Consider the following 22,688-nt stretch of genomic DNA (forward strand, 5'->3'; position numbering starts at 1 on the left):
TTGATTCATGGCCTTTGAGAATCGATTTTGAATCGACCACAGTTTTAAAAACGATTATTCGAAAAATCGATTTTTTTTAACCCAGGCCTAATCAGAAGAGGATCTATGACTTCTGAAAGCACCTCTTTTAGGAGCTTAGATGGTATAGGGTCTAACATACATGTTGTTGGTTTAGATGATTTAACAAGTTTATACAATTCTTCCTCTCCTATAGTAGAGAATGAGTGGAACTGTTCCTCAGGGGGTCTATAGTGCACTGTCTGATGCGATACTGTAGCTGAAGGCTGAATGGTTACAATTTAATCTCTTATAGTATTGATTTTAGAAGTAAAGTAGTTTATAAAGTCATTTCTGCTGTGATGTTGGTAAATGTCGACACTTGTTGAGGCTTTATTTTTTGTTAATTTAGCCACTGTATTGAATAAATACCTGGGGTTATGTTTGTTTTCTTCTAAAAGGGAAGAAAAGTAATTGGATCTAGCAGTTGTTAATGCTTTTCTGTAGGATAGGTTACTTTCCCGCCAAGCAATACGAAATACCTCTAGTTTTGTTTTCCTCCAGCTGCGCTCCATTTTCCCAGCTGCTCTCTTTACGGTGCGAGTATGCTCATTATACCATGGTGTCATACTGGTTTCCTTAACCTGTATTTAAAATGCTAGAAAAGAGAGAGTCCATAGTTTCTGTTACATCATCGAGTTGTTCTGAGGTTTTGGATATGCTAAGGAATTTGGATACATCAGGAAGATAACTTAAAAAGCAGTCTTTTGAGGTAGAAGTGATGGTTCTTCCATACTTGTAACAAGAATTAGAATTTACAATTTTGGCTATATGAAGTTTGCACAAAACTAAATAATGATCTGAGATATCATTACATCAAAGGGGTGGGATACCTTCTATAACCGAACTAAATTAAAATTCTGCCATGTAAACATGTTAAACTGATTACTTATATCTATGTAACCTTGCAATAGTCGTAGTCATCAGAAGGAGAAAGTGATGTCAGCAATGATGTGCATTCAGTGATTAATATACACTTTTATTACAGTAGAGATGAAATAGTGGGTGAAAAGATAAAATTCCAATTATACAATAACACGCATTAGAATGAAATCTGGAATCTCATGACCAGAGCAGAAAGCTGATGTAAAAGTGAACAAAATTGACTGCTTTTTCAGATTAGAAACAACACTATGATAGTGAATAGCTCAATGAAAACACTTGACCAAATTTCGCCTGTCATTGTACGAATTATACAGATTCATAAACCCATTTGTTAATGTTGTGTTATAGCTAATTGCAAGCACTATCTGCGTTCATAAGCCTCTCCCTCATGACTCATTGTTTAACGAAACCTTGTGAGAAATCGTGTATTTTTCCATGTAAGTACAGATTAGTATTAATTAGTGCCGTCAAAATTAGCGCGTTAACGCATTCGATTAATTTGAAATATTTAACGCTTAAAAAAAAAAATAACGCAATTAACACGGTTGCAGTTTTTTTTTTATTTCCGGTTGTGGCCTATGTGTGTTCAACGTGCAAAGAAATATGGAAAAGACCAAGGAAGGACTTTTAGACGGAAAGTTTCAGTATAAAACTTTACTCTTCATTCAGTCTGCCACAAGAAACAGCAACATTAAAATCATGAACTCAAATGTCATTGTTTAAAAAAAAAAAAAAAAAAAAAAACAATGACTGTTGTAACAGTGCGTAAATCGACCTTTCTGTAACGCTAACGTTAATAAGCTTAAACGAAAATAACGAAATAATTGTGTAGCGGAGTATTTTTTGCACACAGTGCCGCGAACTGTCAATCACTCCTGTACGCGTGCATCACTGTCCTCCTCAGCTGCAGCAACTTGCGCTCTCTCTCTTCATCAAGCTTTAAAACAAAAAGGGGACAAAAAGATCATATTGTCTTTGTGCATAGGCTATAAATTAATTAGATAAATGAATATCTAAATTTGTGCCTTGCCGTCTACGGTATTTTTTTAGAACTTAGAAAAAAGATGCTGCAGCCAATGAGCAGCCAGCGGGGGCTGCAGGACAACTCAACCTCCGCAGACAGTTTTTAATGTTTATCAGACAATAAATACTCAAGATTTTGCTTTAGTATAATTTTCGGGACAATTAGGGCCAGTTTCGGGAGTCAGGACAACAGTTTATATTTCGGGACTGTCCCGAATTTTTCGGGACGTCTGGTCACCCTTCCTGAAAGAGCTGCATTACTTCATTAGCTTGAGTCTGACCTGCAGTGATAGGATTCAAATTTGTTGAGGTGTCAGTCAGCGAATCTTCTGATTCTGGTCTTTTTCTTGCAGTATTCAGAGTCTGAAGCCAAGAAAACATATTAAGTGTTGTTGTTAACTGTATTTGATTTTTAACCGAACCGAGTGTGGTGTACACTCACAACGAGTTTCACACACCTTCTCCGGCCACGTTGAGTTGTTGACACTTGTGGGAAAAGCGACACATGCGCTATTCACTTGTATAACTTAAGGGTGAATGGGTAATGTAGTTTCTGCTCTGGGTGGGATGTATTAGGAAGCTTGCATTGTGAAGGGCGCTCTGAAAATCGGCAGTGCAGGTAAAAGATTAAAACCTCTATTAAAACAGATGTCCAAATGAGCGTACCGGTACGCTAAAAGCACGTTTTGGGCGCACGGAGAGGTGGCGCTACGCTCAAGAGCTATATTTGGAAGTGGCGGTACTGAGTACCGGTGCGTACCGGCCCACTTAAAGCACTGGCATTGACTATACTTTGGGATTTTTTTGCAGTCCACTTAGAATTCAACATAGAAATCATTTTTGTTTTTTATTGGCATTGATTGTTTTGAAATTCAAATGGCACTTACATGCCTGTGTTTTTATTTATGTAATAAATATGGCTTTCAAGCCAACAGTTAATTTGGAGGATATTGATGGTTTATTGCAGGTATGTTGTTTACATGAGAAAATCTGTGTTACAAGTTAAACAAAAATTCCAATAAACAATCATATTTTGAATTTAAGTAGTTTCTTTGTCTTGAGTTTACATTAATTATTTACATTTTACATTTACATATCCAAAAAGTTTCAGTCTTTTAATTGCGATTAATCGCGATTAATTTAAAAAATTGTGTGATTAATTAGTTAATTTTTTTTAATCGATTGACAGCACTAGTATTAATATTTTTAATTATTATTATTATCATCATCATGTATTTATTTATTTATTTATTTTTATCAGAATACAATTAATTTCAGAGCTGCATTACAGAAGGTCTTAGGCTGCGGCTAGTTCCCCTTTCTGAATTGACATGCCTATGTTGCGTTTTCCAGTTTACCTCTTCATGCAGTTCAATCAATCAATCAATCAATCACCTTTATTTATATAGTGCTTTAAACAAAATACATTGCGCCAAAGCACTGAACAACATTCATTTGGAAAACAGTGTCTCAATAATGCAAAATGATAGTTAAAGGCAGTTCATCATTGAATTCATTGATGTCATCTCTGTTCAGTTGAAATAGTGTCTGTTTTAATTTGCAATCAAGTCAACGATATCGCTGTAGATGAAGTGACCCCAACTAAGCAAGCCAGAGGCGACAGCGGCAAGGAACCGAAACTCCATCGGTGACAGAATGGAGAAAAAAACCTTGGGAGAAACCAGGCTCAGTTGGGGGGCCAGTTCTCCTCTGACCAGACGAAACCAGTAGTTCAATTCCAGGCTGCAGCAAAGTCAGATTGTGCAGAAGAATCATCTGTTTCCTGTGGTCTTGTCCTGGTGCTCCTCTGAGACAAGGTCTTTACAGGGGATCTGTATCTGGGGCTCTAGTTGTCCTGGTCTCCGCTGTCTTTCAGGGCAGTAGAGGTCCTTTCTAGGTGCTGATCCACCATCTGGTCTGGATACGTACTGGATCCGGGTGACTGCAGTGACCCTCTGATCTGGACACAGACTGGATCTGGTGGCCACGGTGACCTCGGAACAAGAGAGAAACAGACAAATATTAGCGTAGATGCCATTCTTCTAATGATGTAGAAAGTACGGTGTTATGTGAAGTGTTCCGGTTCCAGTTTACCTAATTAATGCAGCCTAAAAATCCTTTAACGGATTTGGATATTAAAAGCATATTAGTATGTTATGTGTATGCCAGGTTAAAGAGATGGGTCTTTAATCTAGATTTAAACTGCAAGAGTGTGTCTGCCTCCCGAACAATGTTAGGTAGGTTATTCCAGAGTTTAGGCGCCAAATAGGAAAAGGATCTGCCGCCCGCAGTTGATTTTGATATTCTAGGTATTATCAAATTGCCTGAGTTTTGAGAACGTAGCGGACGTAGAGGAGTATAATGTAAAAGGAGCTCATTCAAATACTGAGGTGCTAAACCATTCAGGGCTTTATAAGTAATAAGCAATATTTTAAAATCTATACGATGTTTGATAGGGAGCCAGTGCAGTGTGGACAGGACCGGGCTAATATGGTCATACTTCCTGGTTCTAGTAAGAACTCTTGCTGCTGCATTTTGGACTAGCTGTAGTTTGTTTACCAAGCGTGCAGAACAACCACCCAATAAAGCATTACAGTAGTCTAACCTTGAAGTCATAAATGCATGGATTAACATTTCTGCATTTGACATTGAGAGCATAGGCCGTAATTTAGATATATTTTTGAGATGGAAAAATGCAGTTTTACAAATGCTAGAAACGTGGCTTTCTAAGGAAAGATTGCGATCAAGTAGCACACCTAGGTTCCTAACTGATGACGAAGAATTGACAGAGCAACCATCAAGTCTTAGACAGTGTTCTAGGTTATTACAAGTAGAGTTTTTAGGCCCTATGATTAACACCTCTGTTTTTTCTGAATTTAGCAGTAAGAAATTACTCGTCATCCAATTTTTTATATCGACTATGCATTCCATTAGTTTTTCAAATTGGTGTGTTTCACCGGGCTGCGAGGAAATATAGAGCTGCGTATCATCAGCATAACAGTGAAAGCTAACACCATGTTTCCTGATGATATCTCCCAAGGGTAACATATAAAGCGTGAAGAGTAGCGGCCCTAGAACTGAGCCTTGAGGTACTCCATACTGCACTTGTGATCGATATGATACATCTTCATTCACTGCTACGAACTGATGGCGGTCATATAAGTACGATTTAAACCATGCTAATGCACTTCCACTGATGCCAACAAAGTGTTCAAGTCTATGCAAAAGAATGTTGTGGTCAATTGTGTCAAACGCAGCACTAAGATCCAATAAAACTAATAGAGAGATACACCCACGATCAGATGATAAGAGCAGATCATTTGTAACTCTAAGGAGAGCAGTTTCAGTACTATGATACGGTCTAAATCCTGACTGGAAATCCTCACATATACCATTTTTCTCTAAGAAGGAATATAATTGTGAGGATACCACCTTTTCTAGTATCTTGGACAGAAAAGGGAGATTTGAGATTGGTCTATAATTAACTAGTTCTCTGGGGTCAAGTTGTGGCTTTTTTATGAGAGGCTTAATAACAGCCAGTTTGAAGGTTTTGGGGACATGTCCTAATAACAATGAGGAATTAATAATAGTCAGAAGAGGACCTATGACTTCTGGAAGCACCTCTTTTAAGAGCTTAGATGGTATAGGGTCTAACATACATGTTGTAAGTTTGGATGATTTAACAAGTTTATACAATTCTTCCTCTCCTATAGTAGAGAATGAGTGGAACTGTTCCTCAGGGGGTCTATAGTGCACTGTCTGATGCGAAACTGTAGCTGACGGCTGAATGGTTGCAATTTTATCTCTAATAGTATCGATTTTAGAAGTAAAGTAGTTCATAAAGTCATTACTGCTGTGGTGTTGGGAAATGTCAACACTTGTTGAGGCTTTATTTTTCGTTAATTTAGCCACTGTATTGAATAAATACCTGGGGTTATGTTTGTTTTCTTCTAAAAGAGAAGAAAAGTAATCAGATCTAGCAGTTTTTAATGCTTTTCGGTAGGATATGCTACTTTCCCGCCAAGCAATACGAAATACCTCTAGTTTTGTTTTCCTCCAGCTGCGCTCCATTTTTCGGGCTGCTCTCTTTAGGGTGCGAGTATGCTCATTATACCATGGTGTCAAACTGTTTTCCTTAACTTTTCTTAAGCGTAAAGGAGCAACTGTATTTAAAGTGCTAGAAAAGAGAGAGTCCATAGTTTCTGTTACATCATCAAGTTGTTCTGAGGTTTTGGATATGCTAAGGAATTCGGATACATCAGGAAGATAACTTAAAAAGCTGTCTTTTGTGGTAGAAGTGATGGTTCTTCGATACTTGTAACAAGAAGTAGAATTTACAATTTTGGCTATATGAAGTTTACACAGAACTAAATAATGATCTGAGATATCATCACTTGGCTGAATAATTTCAACACTATCAACATCAATTCCATGTGACAGTATTAAATCTAGAGTATGATTTCGACAATGAGTAGGTCCTGAAACGTGTTTTCTAACACCAATAGAGTTCAGAATGTCTATAAATGCTGATCCCAATACATCTTTTTCATTATCGACATGGATATTAAAATCACCAACTATTAAGACTTTATCTGCAGCCAGAACTAACTCGGATGTAAAATCACCAAACTCTTTAATAAAGTCTGTATGGTGCCCTGGTGGCCTGTATACAGTAGCCAGTACAAACATAACAGGGGATTTATCATTAACATTGGTTTCTTTGGATAATGTTATATGAAGCACCATTACTTCAAACGAGTTATACTTGAAGCCTGCCCTCTGAGAAATCCTGAAAACGTTATTATAAATTGAAGCAACACCTCCCCCTTTGCCTTTTAGACGCGGCTCGTGTTTATAACAATAATCTTGGGGGGTGGACTCATTTAAAATAATGTAATCATCAGGTTTTAGCCAGGTTTCTGTCAAGCAGAGCACATCTATATTATGATCAGTTATCATATTATTTACAAAAAGTGTTTTCGTAGAAATGGATCTGATATTCAATAAGCCAATCTTTATCATTTGTTTATCCATATTGCATTTGTTTTTTATTTGTTGAACCTCAATTAAATTGTTAACCTTAACTTGGTTTGGACGTTTTTTGTATTTTCTAGTTCGTGGAACAGACACAGTCTCTATAGTGTGATATCTAGGTGAAAGAGTCTCTATGTGCTGAGAATTAACTGACCTCTGTGACGGGAGGCAGCTAGCAGACGGTCGGTTTAGCCAGTCTGTCTGCTTCCTGACCTGGGCCCCAGTTAGTCAAGTATAAACACTAAGACTATTTGCCATATTTCTAGACAGAAGAGTGGCGCCACCCCAGGAGGGATGAAGACCATCTCTTTTAAACAGGTCAGGTCTGCCCCAAAAGCTCGTCCAATTGTCTATATAACCTATGTTATTCTGTGGGCACCACTTAGACATCCAGCCATTGAGTGATGACAATCTGCTATGCATCTCATCACCACGGTAAGCAGGGAGGGGACCAGAGCATATTACAGTGTCTGACATCGTGCTTGCAAGTTCACACACCTCTTTAAAGTTATTTTTAGTGATCTCCGACTGGCGAAGTCGAACATCATTAGCGCCGGCATGAATAACAATCTTACTGTATTTACGTTTAGCATTAGCCAGCACTTTTAAATTTGCCAAGATGTCAGGCGCTCTGGCTCCCGGTAAACATTTGACTATGGTGGCTGGTGTCTCTATATTCACGTTCCGTACAATAGAATCACCAATAACCAGAGCACTTTCATCAGGTTTCTCAGTGGGTGCATCACTGAGTGGGGAGAACCTGTTTAATGTTTTGATCGGAACAGAAGAGCGGTGTTTTGACCCACGACTACGCTGCCTCACCGTCACCCAGTTGCCCTGCTGCAGGGGCTCTGCTGGAACCGGACAATGTACAGGAATCCCTGAGCTAGACGCATCCAAAGCCATATCTAGAGCCCTAACATTCTTACTGTCCTCAATTAAAGTTTGGATGCGTGTCTCTAATTCTGAAATCTTCTCTGTCAGCCTAACTGTTTCCCTGCATTTATCACATGTGAATCCCTCATCAGCGACAGAGATAGATAAACTGTACATGTGGCAAGAGGTGCAAATAACAATTGTAGGAGAAGCCATTACTCACCGTGCTTGATGAAATATTCTTACTGCGGTTGTTTGACGAACTTGTGGAAAACTGCAGCGTGAGAGAGGAGAGGAGAGGAGAAAAGAAAACGCTAATGACAAGCTAACGAGTGCTAACGCTTTGCAGGTGTGCTGCAGTCACGGAAGAGTGAACGATCAAAGTTAATCTGATAAGATTGATCGGTAATATCAGAAATATGGTGTGAATTAAGTTATATTTTACAATTAAAAAAACAAACAAACAGACAGTGATAGTAAGAAAGATTATAGAGAAAAAATATAAAATAAAAACAGCTACATGGAGCTATGATTAGCTACAGAAGGCCAACAGGAAGTAGAGAAAACACTGTCCAACAGCGACCAACAGCGACACCCCTTAACATTGTGGATGTTTTTTAGCCAGCATCACTACAGAACCTTAATGTTCTCACGTGTCACACGACACTATCAATAATTCTGTGTCACATCTGAAATGGATGAAGCGGATTATCAATTTACATTGTTGCACAAACGCAGCGCTGTGCGGGAGACTCTGCTCTTGCATGCAGCTGGTGGATGCAGTGTGTAGCGCCACTTCACACTTTTTGGCAGTTTGGTGTAATTTAGAAACAGTGCCTAATGTTGGGGAGGTTTTCCTTGCTTCGGCGATCAGCTTTCAACTCAACTGGTCCAGAAAAGTCCCGGTGCTCCTGATGGCATTTGAGTAGAGTTGTCTCGCTGTAGCGGACACGTGCACTCAGTAGATGATGGGTGAGGAAATGTGAAATGACAGAACTGATAATGCACCAATTACAACAAAGAATCACTAGTTTCACATAACTGTATGGTACACCATTAAAGGGAAATGATTAATGATAGTAAATTACAGACTTACAGACTTTGTTGCAAGGCAACAAAACAAGTGGGTATACTTGCGTATGGCCCTGACTACACCACTGGTGTATTAGTCTGTTAATTCCAAGCAAGTGCCAGCAGTTATTAAAAATATTAATGCAACCGTTGGCATTTATTCTTCTCTTCTTCTTCTCTGGTAATTTGCATGTGCTTGTGCTTTCGATTTTGGGACATACCAAGTGACCTACGATGACATGTAAACACTTTATCGGATTAGATAACATCTCATGTAAACAGTCCACCGAATCTTTAAATCTGAATGAAAAAATAAAATACATGTAAAACGTGGCTATTGAAATCACGTACTTATAAGCCTATGTATAGAAGCCATAGAGCGATAAATGCATGCTTTTGAAGCTGTGTGCATCTGAGACACTCACACAGCTAATGTGACATCAAACTTAGAAATAAACAGCAGTGAAATTGAGATTTCGATCCCAATACAGCGAACCCCCATTGAAATGGTTACACGAGAATGTTGGTCTCATTAAACCCTGTTCTCATGGCCTTATCGGTGTGTCCTTAGAGTGATTACATGCTCTAGCTGCGTATTGCGATCAGTTAATTGCAAGCAGCGATGCGATGGAAGAGACACTGAAGAATGGGAATTTAAACTGACTGCATGTGATAGGTGTTGAGACTGGATTGGTACACGTCAGGAACAGCTGACTGTCAGCTGATGCAAGCGTGACTAACATGGCCTGACTGAACTAATGCGATGCTCGATTTCTTTTGGACAGTTCGATTCAATAAACCGGTTGAAGAAAAACGGTTCACTTGTACATTTGCGCTCGAGGTAATGACATAATTTGTGATGATTGCCCTTGATTCCCGCGCTCATAACATTAGCACAGAATCAGTTCAGAAATAATCACCAAAGGAACCAGTTCAGTTCAGATGCGCCGTGTGTCATTCTGCTTCAAGCTGAATCATACAACACATCTGCTGTATCATCAGCTCCTTGGTTCTCCAATCGGACGCATCTGACACAAATGGTTCTTGACTCGAGAACGAGTCAATCTTTTGTTCGTTATCTGGATTCGCTCGGTGTTCATCTTAAGTTCTCTCTTCACAGCAGTTCAGTCAGTGTACTGTTTGAGTGAATGAATTACTCCAGGATATTGGTTTGTTATAACTCAGAGGGAGTGTCAACCACATTTAAAAAGTAAACACCTTGAGTCATTTGTGGATTAATGCTTAATGCTAATGTGTTGTGTGTATCTCTCGTCAGCACTGATTGTTTCATGTGGGTGTCTCCGTTAATTGTTCATCTACAGCAGCTGCCATTTATTACCCGATCCCTACTTATTGCCCTGTCTTTCGTCTTGTGTTTGTCAGAGCGTTGTTTAAAGTCTCTCGTTCGTATGCCTGGTTTCTCGTTCCTGTTATTCTCTGTATCTTATAATAATTTAATAATAATAATTCCTTACATTTATATAGCGCTTTTCTAGCACTCAAAGCGCTTTACATAGACAGGGGGTATCTCCTCATCCACCACCAGTGTGCAGCATCCACCTGGATGATGCGACGGCAGCCATAGTGCGCCAGAACGCCCACCACACACCAGCTTACTGGTGGAAAGGAGACGGAGTGATGAAGCCAATCAGTAGATATGGGGACTGTTAGGAGGCCATGATGGTCCGAGGCCAATGGGCGAATTTAGCCAGGATGCCGAGGTCACACCTCTACTCTTTTCGAAAGACATCCTGGGATTTTTAATGACCACAGAGAGTCAGGACCTCGGTTTAACGTCTCATCCGAAGGACGGTGCTCGTTGACAGTATAGCGTCCCCATCACTACACTGGGGCGCTAGGACCCACACAGTCCACAGGGTGAGCACCCCCTGCTGGCCTCACTAGCACCTCTTCCAGCAGCAACCTAGTTTTCTCAGGAGGTCTCCCATCCAGGTACTGACCAGGCTCAGCCCTGCTTAGCCTCAGTGGGAAACCGGTCTTGGGCTCCAGGGTGATATGGCTGCTGATCTTCTCTTCGCTGGATCATACTCACCCAGCATATCCAACAGCTGACCACTCCCGCTGTGCCACCCGCATTGTCTGTTCCCTGGGCTGTCCCCGAACTGAACTATCGTACACGCTTACCTGTTCCCGAGAACTACTCCAGTGAGCCCAACTGCTGCAGAAAATTCTTGACCAAGTGTTCCATGCATTTCTCCCTGCAGCCTCGAGACCAAGGAATCCAAGGTGTGGTTAGTGCTGACTCTGCTCTCTGGGAGGGCAGCCCTGTGGGGAACGGCAGTGTGGGAGAATCGAAACCCATGCTGAGCCTCGTTCCACTCCATCTGAGAGGAGATGAAGGAGGCGGCCCGAGAGATTGTGGACCTCAAACGGGGATTTACTCCATGGCGGACTACTCCATCAAGTTCCGCTCATTGCCGGCCGCATGCAAGTGGAACGAGGATGTACAGTGGGATATGTTCCTGCATGGGTTGGCCGACCGTGTTCACAAGGAGATCTATTTACTCGAGTTGCCAACCAGCCTCAACGGGCTCATCAACTTGGCGTTCCGCGTGGATGCTCGTAGCGATCGACTGGGGGCACACGCCTGTCCCACACGTCTCCCCGGCAACCCTGAGAGTGGCAACTCGAGCAGAGAGAACACGGCCGGTCCTGTCTTCCATCACGATCCCATGCAGGTGTGTAGAGCTCGACTGAACTGGTAAGAGAGAGAGAGGTCGAGGTCCTGTGGACTTTGTATGTACTGCGGTGGCTCTGGACATCTTCTACTCTCCTGCCCGGTAAAAGAGCCAGCCTGGTAGTAAACTTGAGGCTACTATTTGGGTGGAATTTCTGCCGGGAAGTCCTCAACATCATCAACTCTCCTTCCAGTTAAACTGAGGTGAGCCAACAAAATGCATACCTGTCAAGCCCTTCTGGACTCTGGAGCAGAAGGTAACTTCGTGGACACCACTCTTTCACAGCCCCTGAGACTCCCTCTCACTCCCCTATCACACCAGATCACTGTCAATGCATTCAATGGCCAGGAACTGCCCTACATCACTCACACCATTGGACCTATAACTCTCCTCACCTCTGGCAACCACACCGAGACGCGCTTTAGAACCGCTTTAGAAGGGGTAATGCCTTCCCCCGGGTGCCTACCTAATCGATTGTTCGTTCCGGAGGAGCTACGGTCCAGCGAGACCCTGGTCCCACATCGCTCTAGATTTTGTTACGCCCTCCCGCCCTAATGATATGATGGTCATTTTGACCATAGTAGACCGATTCTCAAAGGCAGCACATTTCATTACCTTGCCCAAATTACCCTCAGCAAAGGAGACAGCGGTTACTGTAATTGATCATGTCTTTTGGTTACATGGCCTCCTGTTAGACGTGTTTTCTGACAGGGGATCCCAATTTGTGTCCTTTTGGATGGGAGTTTTGTAAATTATTGGGAGCGACAGTTGGTCTGTATTCGGTTATCATCCGCAGAGCAACGGTCAGTCTGAGCGAGCCAACCAATATTTGCAGAGAACATTGCGATGTTTAGTCTCCAAGAATCCTTCATCCTGGATTCAACAACTCTCTATGGTTGAGTACTCTCATAACTTGCTAGCAGTGTCAGCCACGGGCCTCTCCCCGTTTGAGTGTAGCATAGGTTACCAGCCACCAATTTTTCCTAGTCTGGAATATGAAGTCGGGGTCCCCTCCGCCCACGCATTTGTCAAGAGGTGCCACCGCACGTGGACCAGAGCCCACGAGACTCTGCTCCGGGTGAGGGCACCAAGGCCAAGGTCGATCGCCACCAATCAAAGCCTCCTGTATACGTTGTGGGTCAAAAAGTGTGGCTTTTTACCACCAACATTACGCTCTGTTCCGTTTCTAATAAGTTAGCTCCCAAATTTATTGGCCCGTTCTCTGTCACCAAGATTATTAGTCAGGTGACAATCCACCAAAAACTACTTCTGGCGTACAGGAGGATTCATCCCACCTTCCATGTGTCCAAAATTAAACCAGTGTTTTATTCACTTATTAATCCATCTACCCCAGTCCACCCCCACCCCCACCCCCGCCACGATTCCTAGATGGGGAACCCACCTATACAGTCAATTGTATTTTGGACTCGAGACAGAGGGGACAAGGATTCCAGTACTTGGTGGACTGGGAGGGTTGCGGTCTGGAGGAGAGGAGTTTGGTACCTGCTAGGGACTGGCTCACTCCCTGATTGATGATTACAATCGACAGGTAGGGTCGTCTGGGCCGGGAGGTGTTCCTAGAGGGGAGGTAACTGTCACGGTTGGTTTTGCACTATGTGGGTGGAGTGTTGTGTGCGTCTCGTGTCAGCACTGATTGCTTCATGTGGGCGTCTCCATTAATTGTTAATCTACACCAGCTGCCAATTATTACCCGATCCCTACTTATTCCCCTGTCTTTCGTCTTGTGTTTTTTAGAGCGTTGTTTGAAGTCTCCCGTTTATATGCCTGCTTTCTCATTCCTGTTATTCTCTGTTATTCACGGATTCTACTACTCACCCCCATGGACCGCTCATCTCAGTTCCTGTGTCACGCTCTCCTGCTGCATCTTCTCACCAACACTTTCTGGATCACTGTCAGACATCGCCACTTCCTGGATCTCCATCAGACATCACCTCAATCACCTATTGTTCTCGCCATTATCTTCGTGTATCTGACTCTGTCAATAAATTCTTATTCAGTGACTTGCACTTGCTTCCTCACCCTTATTTACATTACAGACGCAAACCGTTTCAAACTATTCAGTTCGATTTGGTGAACTGGTTCAAGAAGATCCGGTTACATCGAATGATTTGTTCGCAATCCGGATATCATTACACTGCAGTGAACGCGCTCACAACAGACCCGGAAGAGAAGATAATGCTGAATAAAGTCATAGTTTTTTATATTTTTGGACCAAAATGTATTTTCGATGCTTCAAAAAATTCTAACTGACCCTCTGATGTCACATGGACTACTTTGATGTTTTTCTTACCTTTCTGGACATGGACAGTAGACCGTACACACAGCTTAAATGGAGGGACTGAGAGCTCTCCGACTAAATCTAAAATATCTTAAACTGTGTTTCGAAGATGAATGGAGGTCTTACAGGTTTGGAACGACATGAGAGTTATTTATGACATAATTTAGATTTTTGGTTGAACTAACCCTTTAAGCATTATATAATATTTGTTAATTATTTATAAATGAAAGTTACCATAAAGTGTTACCGTTACAATTACTGAAGCTTATATTGGTTGCTCTTGAGGGACTGTTCCTATTACAGTGTAAGTGTACTGCAAATTACATAAAAAAATTTTTTCGAATATATTATATATATTAAAATATATTAGAAGTGATATTTACTTGAATGTGAATGAAAATTTACAAGTGAAATGTGCACTCCATCATGCACTGACATTGTGTCAGTATGTACTAATTTAAGCAGAATTGAAACGCCCAGTTTGTTAGATCAGAGGAAGTTCACAACCACAGGAGGGGATAATAGTATTTAAAGAAAGAGTAGTGAGCAAATAATGATGAGAAAGACTTGGAGAAAGAGACAATGGTTCATAAGTGTAATTTGTGTCTTCTGATATTGATCGTTCTTTCTTCACTTCTCACGGGTAAAGAAACGGTTTATTCTGGACAGTGTGTGCATTAAGTGAGAAAAAAAGACTATGATTTGAATCATTTCCTTTTATGTTGTTAAGTATTATGTTTTCATTTATTAATAAATAACATATCTTTTATTCAAATGTTGTTGTGTTTCAGGTACCAGTGGAGTGAATGAGACTCATGTGTTCATCAGTTCTGGTGAAGATGTCCGTCTGCCCTGTAATAATGCTCTTCCTGACTGCAACTCAACTACATGGAACTATAACAGACATTCAGCAGCAGTTGAACTGATTGCTAGAGGAGTATTTATGAAACAAATCGAGAGACATGAGAGACTGAGTCTGGGGTCTGACTGCTCTCTGAACATCAACAAAATCTCAAAAGAAGATTATGGATCTTACAGCTGCAGACAATATGTGAATGAAACACAACAAGGAACAGATGCTCGTATTTTTCTACATGTTCTTCATGGTAATTTTACAATCTTGTGATCAGTTTAAAAGGGGAAATACTTGTTTTAAACTTCCATGATTTTTATTGTGTTTCAGTCTCTTCATCAACCTCATCCTCACAGACTGGGATCAGTGGAGGTCTCTCTGTGACTCTCTTCTGTCAGCTGTATTCATTTGCTGGAGTCTCTTGTGATGATTGGATGAGTTCTGAGTGGATTAATCTGTTCTGGGTGAATCAGGCTGGTGTTAAACTGAATATATCAGACTCCAGATATCAGAGATCATCCTCATCAGATCACTGTATCATCTCTCTGACTACAACACTCCTGAATGACGATCACAACAGAGAGTGGAGATGTGAAGTTACTCAGAGAGATCAAGTCAAGGCCTCAGTCACACACACTGTCAAGAGATCAGGTGAGAAAACAAGCTCATTAATCAGTTATGAAAAGTTTCTGTTAGATGTGCTAATATAATGATAGATAATGCTAAGTTATTTTGTAAGTTAACTAATTAACATATTATTGTCATAATCTACAGTATAAATCACCTGAACTAACATTCGTCTTTTCCAACTCAAGCTGATTCAACGACAGCAGTGATTCCAGTCCACATTACAAACTCTCAGTATCCCTTAACTACAAACACACACCTAACTAAAGGTACAGCATCACTGTCTTTCTCAAATCAGTGTTTTGCGGTGGCTCGCAGATACAGTTTTCTTAAATCAGTCTCAAGATATAATTGATTGCTCTTTGAAGACATTAAGAGATGGGGTACAGGGGATCAACAACTGTGTGCAAATTAACTCTAATTACTCGGTTTTGTGTGTACTCATAATTGTGTGTGTATGTTTGTGTGTGCACAAGTCCGAGGCTTTTTATATTTGCAAGCACACATGCACATGTGAACATGATCCTTAATACTAAATGTTTCTCTTATTTTCAATCTCAGTCAGTCATTTCTGGTGGATGCTCATTTTTGACAAATATAAGCTCAGATCAGTGAGGCTTATGAACAACCAGTTTAAAAAGAAATACTATCATTTAAATTTAAATTTGATAGAAACATAAAATAAAATTGAATACTTGAATGTTACAAAAGCAAGATGATGTAATTAAAACTGGGTTTAAAATATGTTTATTAAAGAGACTGAACGTATTCCTTTTTTTAACTGAAGAGACAGAGTTTAATGCACACAGCAAACCACTCAAAAAAGGGAAGAGGAAATGTGATTTCACAGAATCATCAGTTTAATCTGGTTCAGATATGATCACTGATCTATTGTGGTCAAATTACTCAGATGTTTCCAAACCTAAAAAGTGAAATCACAGCTCTGAAAACACTAGAAAGGCTATAAATAATTGATGATTGTAGTTATGAAAGTGTAAAATGGCGGTCAACCATCTCAACACTGTAAGAAAGTCTTGACATCACTATTAAATTCATATGCAATAGTCTGTTTGATGATGATTCTTCATTTGCAGAAATACTACAAACAAATTACCTTTTATGTTTTCTCATTTCAATTAACTTTTCTTCTTTTATTAGTTCAGCTGCTGTGTAGTGCTTTTTGCATCAATGCATCTTTGAAAACAGCAATCATGAGTATTACAACCTCAGTCTCATTTCCCCGGTTTCATTTCAGGGACTCTAATGTTGAAGAATATTCTCTGTTCCTTTTTGTTCTGCTGTTTCACTTCCTGTGTTTATTTCCTTTTGTCCTTGATCCATTTCTGTCTTGTTTATCTCCATAGTTACCCTGTTTTTTTGTCTTGGTGATTTATTAGCCTCACCTTTCCTTGTTATCCTTTGTATTTTTACTCTTGTTTTTCGTTAGTCTGCTCTCGCGAATATATAGAATGTAAAATCACAAAGAAATCGTAAAACATGCTGTTATATTGTATAAAATATTTGGAAGAGAGAACTAGTCTATGGCAAAAGATTCATCAGGCTGGATGAAAATGGACCCTCAAGGATATATTAGGAACAACAGGAGAAGGGGAAGAGGATGCACAGTCCCAAACACGGGACTGTGCAAGCCTCATCCGAATATTCAGGCAGAATTATTCCTTGTCCGTTATTTGTTTTTGAAGGCATTATCTGTGCCATTCTGAATAAAGCAGGCTATTCTCCTTTGAGCACACCCCTAATTATTACATTACATATTTTAATTTTACATGCAACATAGATAAAGTCATAGAAGTTAACTGCTACATGCAATATTGTAATCCAAATATTCACGTTGTACTTGCAATCTCATTGCATGCATTATGGTTAATGCATGCTCGAGTAGTTGATTACTTCCGACAGCACCTACTAGTGGTTGAAGTAATCATTCAACTAGGCTATGCAAGCCCTAATAAATATATGCTTGTAAGTTAAATAAGTAAATATATAGAAGTAAATCTGAATATTTACTTATAAATCTGAATAAATAAATGTAAATCTGAATATATGCTTATAAGTCTGAATATTCAGAAGTACATCTGAATATATAGACCTAAATCTGAACATAAAGTTATAAATCTGAACATACAGCAGTAAATCTGGATCTAAACTTATAAATCAAAGTATATGCTTATCATTCTGAATATACTGAAGTAAATCTGATTAAAAGTGCAAGCAACGATGAAAAGGCCCTCGCACCCGGGCTCACCATCACCACCGGGGTCATAGGAGAACAGCAAACGTTGGACCATATGCTTATAAAATGGTAAATATTTGTGCCACATTTCCTGGTGCCAACAGGAAAATTATTGGCATGTAAATGTCTTCAGGCAAGGACTCTTACCAAACATGTGTAGTTAGGGGCAGATCGGACATTGCATATTTAAGGTTAGTGTAAAACAAGGAATTTCCTGTTGTTTCCTGTTGCAAGCAGTTGCCCCTATGACTATAAATCAATATTGGCCTTAGGGTGAGTTCATGCCAGGACTCTTACCAAACATGGGCAGATCAGACATTGCATGATTACTTTAGGGTGAAACAATATATTTCCTGTTGCCAGCAGGTGGTGCTATAATTTAATTGAATGTGTTCAGGGCTAGACTCCTATAATACTTGTGATGCTTGAGACAGTTTGAGCATTGTATGCATGAATTACAACAACTCCCTGTTTCATAGTATTAATAGCATCCTTTAGCACTTAGTGTTGCAAGCATGTTTGAGAATATTTCTATTTCTATGTTTAGCACACAATGGCATATTTTATTGTGTTGTTAATCGTACTGTTTAAAACATGTCACTTCTTGTTGCCAGTAGGTGGCACTATAACTAAAACGAAATGAGTATGTAGATATCTTTAGATGTTTGAAGCAGATTGAACATTCTATGCACGAGTTACACAAATGTTCTATTTCACTGAATTAATAGCATGCTTTTACACTTAGCTAAGTGTTGCTAGAATGTTTTAGCATGCTTCTAGAATGTTACCAGTGTATTTAGCACTTGCTGACAATTTTTAATATGTTGCTAGAAGTCCATAACAAAATTCAAGATTTTTATTCGTCACATACACATTTACATAGAACATATATAACCAGAAGTGAAATATGAGTCAGGTCCGCTCCATGGACAGTGCGATTTTTAAAGAATACAACACCGATGAAAATATACATAAATATAGCTATGAAATAATTAAATAAAAATAAACAATAATAATATAATAATATAATAATAAAATATAAAACATGTTTACTGTATAATTAAAATATAGAATAGAAAATAATGTGCATTAGAGTACACTGTAGTTAAATATTAAGATACCTGCAAACAGGTTGACACGGTCAGTATGTCAATGTGTAGCAGAGTATTATGAATGTCTTTCTGATCAAGTCAATATTAAGTGAAGTCATGTAGATGTTAAGAGGCTGGTTTGAGTTTAGGAGCCTGATGGCCCGGGGAAAGAAGTCTCTCGGGTTTTGCCGTCAGGCTACGGAAGTGCTTAACAGATGACAGCAAAGTGAAAAGATAGTTACTGGGGTGGATGGAGTCCTTGATAATTTTATCAGCTCTGCTTTTGCATCGTTTGAGGTAGATGTCCTGCAGAGAGGGGAGAGCAGACCCTGAGATGTGCTCAGCTAAGCGCACAACTCTCTGTAGGGCTTTGCAGTCTTGACTGGATCTGTTCCCATACCACATTGCCAATACACTTTCTAGGGCCCCTGAATAGAAGGTTTTTAGGATTGCTGGAGAGACCCTGAATTTCCTCAGCTCTTGCAGATTGTATAGTCTTTGCCTGGCTTTATTATGCTGTGCTTGAATGTAGGTAGTCCAAGTCAGGTTCTCTGAGATGTTTTAACCAATGCCACGTTTCCACCAGAGGAACTTTACCCAGGAACTAGGGACTTTGGCCTGGTACTTGGTGTGTTTCCACCGCAGGAACCAGGAACTAAATAAAGTTCCGGGTAAAAAAAAATGACCCTCAGAAAGTCCCTGCTGGCGAGGGGGTACTTTTTCAAAGTTACGGAACTTTCGGGGTAATTCTGCAACAGGTTATCTTTGTTCTGTATTCCAATTATCTATATGTTAAAATGAAAATAATTGGGGGGGGGGGGTGTTGGTGTTCCTGGGGAAAAAAGTTTCTGATACAAATGTTCCGGGTAATTTTGGTGGAAACGCGGCACAAGTTACTTGAAGCTGCTCATCCTCTCCACAGGGGTCCTGCTGATCATGAGAGGAGTATAGGGCTGCTACCGTATCTTCCTGAAGTAAACAACTAGCTCTTTAGTTTTGCTCACATCCAGAGAAAGACAGTTGTACTGGCACCATGATGTGAGTCTCTCTAACTCATCCAAGTATGCGGTCTCATTATTGTTGTGAATGAGGCCCAGAACCAAAGTATCATCAGCAAATTTGATAATAGATGTGGGAATACAGGATGTGGGAAGACAAGCAGCCATGTGTGTAGAGAGAGTAGAGTAGGGGACTCCTGACACAGACCTGTGGGGCTCCTACGTTCAGGGTGATGGAGTTAAAGGTGAACTGGCCTACTTTCACCACTTGAGGTCTGCCGGTGAGGAAGTCTTGAATCCAGTTGCAGAGTGAAGAATTCAGGCCGAGGTCTGTGAGATTAGAAGCTAGCTTTATGGGGACTATAGTATTGTGAGAGATGGCATTATCAGTGGATCTGTTAAGGTCAATAAGCAAACTGAAGAGGGTCCAAAGTTTTCAGGATGGAAGAGCAGACATAGTTTTTAACCATTCCCCCAAAAGACCTTCATGACTATTGATGTGAGGGGCAACCGGACGATCCTCCAAACCTCGTCCGCAGTGTTCACATGCTTATCTCTGCCCTGACTGCCGCTTTGTGACGCGCTGATCGGTAGACTCACGGTAGACTTGTTTTCAAAGTGGCCGTAGAAAGAGTTTAGCTCATCAGCCAGCTACGGATCTCCTTTCACCTCTGCAGAGGATTTATTTCCAAAGGCACAGATGGTCCTTAGTCCCTGCCACATGTTTCTGGAGTCATTGATCTGAAAATTAGGCTCTATTCATTCCCTGTATTGGTGTTTGGCAGCTCTTACTGAACGTCAGAGAGCATAGCACGATATTTTGTACTCGCTCATGTTTCCTGACAAAAGACGGCAGTAAGCAGCAGTGCGTCTGTTTACTGCTACATAGATTGTTCTGTCCACCCATGATTTCTGATTAGAGAAGGTCCTTATAGTTACTGTTTCAGTTGCATGTTCGGTTAGCATGTTTACAAAGCTTAATGCTACATGTGTGATCTTGCCACTGGTGCTTGGACCCTAATAATAAATGAAGCAATTCCAAGCAATTCCAAGAGGGTCCTCTCACCATATATACTTGCAAGTCTGGATATACAGAAGTAAATCTGAATTTATACTTATAAATCTAAATATATATTTATAAGTCTAATTATACAGAAGTGTATCTGAACTAAATGAAAGTGAAAGTCTTGACATTTGCCAAGTATGTTAACCCATACTCGGAATTGGTTCTCTGCATTTAACTCATCCAAGTGCATACACACGGCTTTGAGAAGTGAACACACACCTGGAGCAGTGGGCAGATATATCCAGCACCCAGGGAGCAACTGGGGGTTCAGTGCCTTGCTCAAGGGCGCCTCAGCCATGGGAATTGAGGGTGGAAGAGAGTGCTGTTCATTTATATTATTTTTTATTTTATTTATTTTTTTATTAAGTAAAAAAAAATAAAACGATATCATGTGATTCTTCTGCTGTTTATGCTGGTAAGTTTTCATTTACTAATAGTTCACATAGGCTCTACTAAATATTTATAATATATGTGATGTGAGGCTAATGTGATAATGAACATGTAATCAAACCATCATCATGTTGGAACTGAACCAGAGGTGGACAGTAATGAATACATTTCTTTGAGTTATCTGTACTTAAATCTACTTTACTTGAGTATTTTTTTTTTTAATGGAAACTTGTGATTTTTAAGTAAAAATCTGTCTTTACAACTTTCACTTGTAATGGAGTAATATTTGACCAGCAGTACCTGTCCTTTACAATCAAGTAATGGAGTTGTGTACTTTGTCCACCTCTGAACTGAACTAACAGAGATGATCACAGATCCATCAGAAACTGAAGTCTGTAGGACTGCTGGATTATTATTCTGAGGTGTCACACATCTTTACACTGTTCATCGCTTCATTCCCAGTTTCACAGACTGAGTCTCTGTTTTCTCTGTCCTGCAGTGATTGTGGTCATTGTTGAGTTTGCAGTGTTTGCTGCTCCTACTGTGATTCTTCTTCAGATCATCTGTTCAAGAAGAGCAGGTGAGTTTTTTAGATGATTAACTTTGATCTGGAATGATCTGCATCATGATCATTAGAACTCAGTCAATGCTTTTGTGCTTAATTATTTTACAGGGAGGAAGGATTCACAGCAGCCAGAAGAAATAGAGATGAATACTTATTAGAGTAAAACACTCTTCAAATAACAGATTACAGCTAGATCTGTCTTCATCTCGATGATATGATGATATTTATACAGCTTATGTGTATATTTGCTTCATAACCTGTACTGAATGCTTTAAATATAATAAATACAGAGATCAACAGAAGTACTTTTAATAACCATGAATAATTACAAAAATTTTAATAGAAATACACAGTGGTGTCAAAAGTACTGGCATTCATTACTCAAGTAGAAGTATAGATAATAGGGTTTAAAAAGACTTTTGTAGAAGTTGAAGTATCAACTCAAGCTTTTTACTCAAGTAAAAGTGTAAAAGTACTGGTTTAAAAAACTACTTAAAGTACAAAAGTAAAAGTAATGTAAGGGGGAAAAAATGCCATTAAGAACAAAACTTAGGCCGCACCACAAGGGCCTATTGTGTACTACCCCACCGCCTCAAAAAACATTTTTCTAAAGGCCATAGGCCATAATGACTATAATGTTATATTAAAATGTTCATGCTGAAAAATTTGGGATGCACTAGGCTTCCTGTTTCAGCCGCATATATGAAAATACAAAAATGGTGTGCACATCCCAAACATCCAATTAGGACGCAGGTGCAAGACAACTAAATGATATAGACAAATAAAGAAGTGAAGTCTGAACACTGAAAACTACTGCTCCAGAGGAATTTAATCAAGCAACGTTTCGACCTTCAGGTCTTCATCAGCTGCATATATGCCCATTTAAAATGAACACACTTT

At 39.9% G+C, this 22,688-nt stretch overlaps 1 protein-coding gene across 1 annotated transcript; it reads left to right on the forward strand.

Moving 5' to 3' along the window:
* Positions 1 to 14,516: 14,516 nt before the first annotated feature.
* On the forward strand, positions 14,517 to 22,120 carry LOC113098334 (uncharacterized). The gene is made up of 6 exons (XM_026263362.1): positions 14,517 to 14,587; positions 14,736 to 15,050; positions 15,128 to 15,448; positions 15,613 to 15,693; positions 21,723 to 21,803; positions 21,897 to 22,120. The coding sequence occupies exons 1-6, from the start codon at positions 14,527 to 14,529 to the stop codon at positions 21,944 to 21,946; spliced, it is 909 nt and encodes a 302-aa protein (XP_026119147.1). The 5' UTR covers positions 14,517 to 14,526; the 3' UTR covers positions 21,947 to 22,120.
* The last annotated feature ends 568 nt before the right edge of the window (positions 22,121 to 22,688 follow it).

The sequence above is a fragment of the Carassius auratus genome, unplaced genomic scaffold, assembly GCF_003368295.1.
Source record: "Carassius auratus strain Wakin unplaced genomic scaffold, ASM336829v1 scaf_tig00216516, whole genome shotgun sequence".
Taxonomy (NCBI): domain Eukaryota; kingdom Metazoa; phylum Chordata; class Actinopteri; order Cypriniformes; family Cyprinidae; genus Carassius; species Carassius auratus.